This window comes from Notothenia coriiceps, unplaced genomic scaffold (genome assembly GCF_000735185.1).
Source record: "Notothenia coriiceps isolate Sejong01 unplaced genomic scaffold, NC01 NC01_scaffold00035404, whole genome shotgun sequence".
NCBI lineage: Eukaryota > Metazoa > Chordata > Actinopteri > Perciformes > Nototheniidae > Notothenia > Notothenia coriiceps.
In genome coordinates this window covers 1168-7275 of record NW_011368105.1, presented here as the reverse complement: position 1 = coordinate 7275, position 6108 = coordinate 1168, and the positions used below count along the sequence as shown (strand labels likewise).

General features: G+C 38.5%; 1 protein-coding gene across 1 annotated transcript; it reads right to left on the bottom strand.

The window, feature by feature from the left end:
- Positions 1–916: 916 nt before the first annotated feature.
- On the bottom strand, positions 917–2862 carry LOC104962815 (transmembrane protein 87A-like; the record flags this gene model as incomplete). The annotated part of the gene is made up of 5 exons (XM_010791312.1): positions 917–980; positions 1080–1132; positions 2286–2347; positions 2600–2673; positions 2759–2862. Coding segments are annotated over 5 exons (357 nt in total), but the record flags the coding sequence as incomplete, so codon positions are not given.
- Between the last annotated feature and the right edge of the window lie 3246 nt (positions 2863–6108).

Here is a 6108-nt window from a genome sequence, read left to right as displayed (position 1 = left end):
GCGCAAAGCATTGTGGGGATTTTAAGACCGCGGAGTCTACACATGTGCAGCCTCGAAATTTCTCCAAACGAAGTACGCCGGGCTCGGTAGAATTCCAAGTATGCTGAACATTGGAACAGCACTTCGGCAGCACTCGATGACGTAGTATGCTTGAAATAGTGGCTCTGGAGCAGCTTTACTCGAGATTGAGAAAGACCCACCCCTGCCCTATTTGCAGTGCGCATGTGCGAGATGGTCCGCCATATTGGACAACTCCACAAGGCAACCCAACTAGGACACTTGACACCGTTTTTATCGGGTTCTTTTATTTGGGGTTAAGTACATTGTCAGAATAAGTGAGAAATGGATTCAACTTCTGTTAGACAGCTTAGTCAAGTGTCCTAGTTAGGTTGCCGTACAGAGTTGTCCAATATGGCGGACCATCTCGCACATGCGCAGTGCAGATAGGGCAGGGATGCAGATAGGGTAGTGACAGACAGCCACATGTTGTACCTCCTCTTACATCCGGCTTCATCTGCTCATGTAGACCTTGGAGAGGCATTGTTTGTAAGTTTAATGATTTATCTATGTTTATAGATTTCATTTATGTTTATATTTTGTAACATGTCATTGAATTGATTGCAATGCTTTGTACTTTTTACTTTCAGTTTCACAAGATTACTACAATAAAATGTTTAACTATCTGGCGATATGTACATCATTGCTACGTGTCCAGGGGGCAGAATAATACTGTTGACAACTTATCTAAACGCTCTTAATCAAAGCTTACAGTTACCTGCTTACTAGTCAGTAAATGCACCATACTGACATTACTTCTTCTGTTTTTGGTTGCTGTATATTTTTAAACGACTTCAACTTTGAAACAGGATCTATAAAGTTGATTTTGAATCTAATTTCCTTTTCTGTGTGTGATTCATCATAGTTTAGTAATGACGTGTAAAAGCCCTACCTCATCAGAGTCCAGCAGAGGGGGTAATGCACTGTGAGAAGGAAGGAAAAGCATAACATTTGAGAAACATTCATTTATGATGCGTAATTATCATAGCCAAGATACTGATGTCGCGCTGATGAAGACTTACACATCTGCCAAAGATGTCGGGATGTTCTCTTCGACCCATTTCAGATCCTCATCCTGGAAAAACAACAAAGTGGTGTTAAGCTGATTTAATGTAAAAAAGATGACATTGCATGTGGCACCAACAGTTGTTTTAGGGCTTTGTTTCACTCTGGATAAAGCAGAGTGCTGAATATCTGAATGTAGGTAGCATGACTGCAACATGCTGAATGATTGTTATAGTCAGAATGACCTTAACCTCTTTCATTTCATTATCTTTTAAAATGTAAATAAACGGTATAAACTTAAAATAGTTAATACAATAATCTAATTTATCTTTATTTTCAAAAATGTGTCCTGTCATAGAGAAATTGTTTTTTCCCATCCTGGACAAATATAAACACAAATAATGTCAATCCAAACCACTATCCCTGGTGTTGAGAATCTGAAATAAATAACCATTAAGATACATTTCATTATCTACATCTCGTTCTTTTGTCCATGCGACCCATCCTCGAGAATCTAAATTGATGGTCACATGGGCCGAAAGCACAGGAAAAACATGTGTGAACGGTATCACAATATGACGCCGTATTGCAGTTATCATAACATTTACTTCATTGTATTGTACTGATCTCCATCCCTCACCGAGAAATAACATTTGCAATGTGGAATATCCCAAAAACAAACCAGGGATTATCAAGATTGCAAAAAAAAGGAGCTGCAAAGTGTAAACCAAAAGATAAACTGTGAGGGGGGGGCTGACCTTCGTGTGTGAGTTGTACAGAAAAAAAACGTAGTTCAAGGGTCATTGTAATTGGTGATAATGATAACTATTTTATACTGTGAAACTGGGATATTTCCTGAGGTGGTTGTGCTGGCATGAAAAATCTCTTACTGTTACAACCCTACAACATGTCTGAGTGCACAGTAGTGTTAGATACAGAACAGCGTGGATGTCTGTGGTATGTTCAAGGAATATATATCTGTCCTTTAAGTGAAACTACCAAATGATCCCAATATCACATAGGGAACCTTCCATCTCAGCTCCTGCACATACAAAACTGTAGAGAAAAAATACTTACAATTGAGGCAAACTGTTGTTAAACTGGAACAAACTGGAACTACTACTAACATCAAATTAGTTTGGAAACAGATCATTTAAAAGAAAAAGGTTGTGGCCGGACACACATCTGAAAAAAATGGCAGCTGCTGTTTCTGTTTTACTCACCACTTTGTTGGCTTTGGGTGTTCCGTTGGTCTCGTTTTTTATGCCCCTCAATTTCATCCCTTCTGGAGACACAGGAATTAAAACAGAGATACAAAAATATGTAAGTCAGGAAGTAATTAACTAAGAGGTATAACTTTCTGTGATGCATATTTCAGTAAAAGCGGATCATATATTGGTTTGGCCGCATTAAGTTTCATTTGGCATTTAAATCAACTAATGTGGTAGAGGCAAAAGAAAAACGCAGGAAGGGAAGAAAGGAGGCAACAGGATAGAGAAAAGAGGAAGCAAGGGAGTAAAGGAGGAATATTTTTTACCGAAAGCCTCGTTCGCCATGGGCTCCTGCTCCTCTTCCTCACTCTCTTCATCGAACAGAGGACTATAGGCGTACCTGATACACAGAGGAAAAAAGGAAGTGGATTATCTTTACCATTAAAAAGAGAAACAAATAAAAACATTCTTGACATCCTTCTTACCTCTGGTTATTGGCTGATGGTCGCCATAGGAACATGATGACCAATAGGATGATGGAGAACAAGAAGGGCCAGAACGCATCTTCTATCCACAGCTCCCTCCAGTCCTGCAGGCACAAAGAGAGAGATCAGAATGAAAGCACTTCAAAAATCTTTGTTTTCAGGAACTACAAATATTTCTCTGCTCTTGATCTGTGTATTAATGCTGAAATATCCTGATTAAGGCGGACACATGCACATTTTAAGTGATTCCAGTGTTTTAAGTTGATTAAAGTACACTTGACTTACTAACACACTAAACCTACAAATGATAAATCGCAAAATGACCCGAATACCTCGAGGATAAAGTTCATATACTTCTATTTTTTTCCAGGGAATACGTTTGGGGGCGATGAGATTGGGATAATTAGCACCATTTATCATCCAAATACTGTTAAAATATTCTAGTAGCTAATAGATTGGAAGTAAGATTTTTGTCCACCAACCAAGTTAATTCTGCATCTTTGGTGAAGTGCCACTGTTTTGTTTTTTTATAAACATGTTGTGTTTTTAATAACCCTGTCAGCATAGATGCAACAGTTCTAGTCAATACACCTAAACGATTTTTCATTAAAAAAACATGCTCATAGTAACTAAAGTCTGAATCATTATTGCTTTATGTCATCTTTAACAGCTCAAAGCACATCCCAAGAGGGGCATTAGAACATAACATTTTCTAGACCGGAAACAAGAGGCCACCTCTAGTTTTAAAGGGGATGACTATGCATTAGCCTCCATGGCGATAGAACAGGACTTGTTATTGGAACTGAAACACTAAGATAATCTGTACAACAGACTGATTGAACTCTTCTTACTCAACGTATTGGTTAGTATCGGCTATAATGACCTTTATTTACATTCTTTATATTTTCTTGTCATTTATTAAGTAAATATTGATGCAGTTTTGCTAGAGATTATGTGTGTGTGGCGCAGCTGTGGCTGCAGTGAAAGGAGACTTGTTGAATTGATTTATTTGGGTTTCTTTCTTTAGTAACAGCTTTCATTCTCGCTACATTAGACACGCGTTTCTGTACAGTATTTGATATAAGGCATATAGCCAGGGCCGGCCCTGACCAATTTGCTGCCCTAGGCAAGATTTTAGCTGGCGCCCCCCCAAAATGCAGACACTCACGATGAGTCGCGCATGCATGCACGGTTGTGGCATGACCACCAAAACAGAAAGATATGGACACAAGATGTGTGCAAATGTATTTAGTATCCTATCCATTTGAACATGATTTAAGTGGGGGGTGGACCTAACCTCCGCTCGGGGGGTCCGGGGGCATGTTCCCCCGGGAAGATTTTTTTTTTTAATATTGAAGTTAAAAGCATCAATCTGGTGCACTTTTAGAGCAACACTAAGAGATCTATGGATACATCTCTCAACACCCATATGAAACAGAATTGTAAGCAGATTTTCTTTTTATTTATGGATATTTTACAAATCACTCCCCTTTTAAACTGTATTCTTGTTTATTAATAACAACTTTTTTTTACTGTCATATATTATTTTATACTATAAGAGAATAGATGAAAATCTATTCTCTTATTTTTGAATAACTATAATGATCATATAAAGGTGTGCCTTTACCTCACTAAGCTGAGGTTATCAGAGCCTCTCAGTCTTTCAGGAGAGAGCTCTAGTTTGGTCTGCTTTGTTTCAGTTTGGTAAGTTTATTTGAAAGTATTCAACGGAAGTCTTGGTTACAGGTCTGCATCATAGACTGTATATATAAAGGTCTGCATTGACGCTGGCTTGACCATACTAAAGTTACAATTCCTCTCTGTGACCACCAGANTAATGTGACCTCTACTGGCCAATGAAAACACAAACAGCCAAAAATAGCATTTGCTGTTATAGCACCTCCTAGAGGCAATTGGCTTGATTGCAGCATATTCATGCTATTTTTGGCTGTTTGTGTTTTCATTGGCCAGTAGAGGTCACATTACATNTTGCTTCAGAAGCGAGGCAAGAATACTTCCTGGCATTCGGAAAACGAAGAGTGGAACAGGCTAGCAAGTGTGCAGGTGTGCATCATATGAGAGGCCCCGGCGGGGCCTCTCATATGATGCACACCTGCACACTTGCTAGCCTGTTCCACTCTTCGTTTTCCGAATGCCAGGAAGTATTCTTGCCTCGCTTCTGAAGCAAGACGCTCGGAAGACATGTGCTACCAAGCAAGCGTACTCGAGAAACACCCCCACTCTCTAGCTTGTCTGTCGGAAAAACATGGCCGCTGACCTTTCAACTCAGTCATGTGACTATGTAATGTGACCTCTACTGGCCAATGAAAACACAAACAGCCAAAAATAGCATGAATATGCTGCAATCAAGCCAATTGCCTCTAGGAGGTGCTATAACAGCAAAACCGATACTTACATGTAACTTGACAATTATAGCAAGTATTACCTGTAGGCTATGCTGGTCAAATATCTTACAGAATGTCCTTCATTTATCCTCCATGGTAAAAGCATTTCCCATCTAGTTTAATGTCATGCTCAGATCAATATTAAGAATTTGAGGAAAGCATCTTCAGCCCTAGTGCAAACATATGATGCCAAGTACAAAGTTGAAATGATTTTAAAAACATGTCACCAGAAGGGATGAAAAAAAAAGAAGTATATAAAATCATAGATGTTGTTTTCTACAATCCGTTTTTAATCATTTAATGTTTTACAAAATATATCTTGAAAATCTCCAAGATTGATATACAGTACACACACGCACTTGTTTATCATATTTGTAGTTCTTATTTTCAGCAGCAGGGGGTGGCATACCATCAAGGCAGAGCAGTTGTTGCTACGGTTACATCACACTGTTGTTATCCTTCTCCCTGTTGTCATGGCGAGCAGAACAATGTGATTGCAACATGCCTGTGTGTGTGTTATTGTATTTATTATTTGATGTTCAGTCACAATCTCTCTGAACCATCTCCAAATTATTTACTCTTTCATCTCCGAGCTGAACCTTTTAAAGTGATCCATCAATCAACAAAGTACCTCTCAAGCAGAATAAATTTTTCCTATGAAAGCTTCTGTATGAACACGGACAGATTTTAAAATCCATATTAAGTACTTGCTCTATGGAATTGCATTTTATAGGGTTCCTGTTGTAAGACATGAAGCTTGGAACAGAGAAAGCTTTGGCTCTGGTTTAAATATGACTTCCTTAGATCTGTGCGCTGTTATTATTGTGCTTTGCATCAGGATCCTACTATTAAATGGCTACACACTAAATAAACCAAGGACTTGAATCCCCATATTGATTAAAACCCTTTTTATAAGTTTAAAAATAAAGGCTGTTATATAAATTA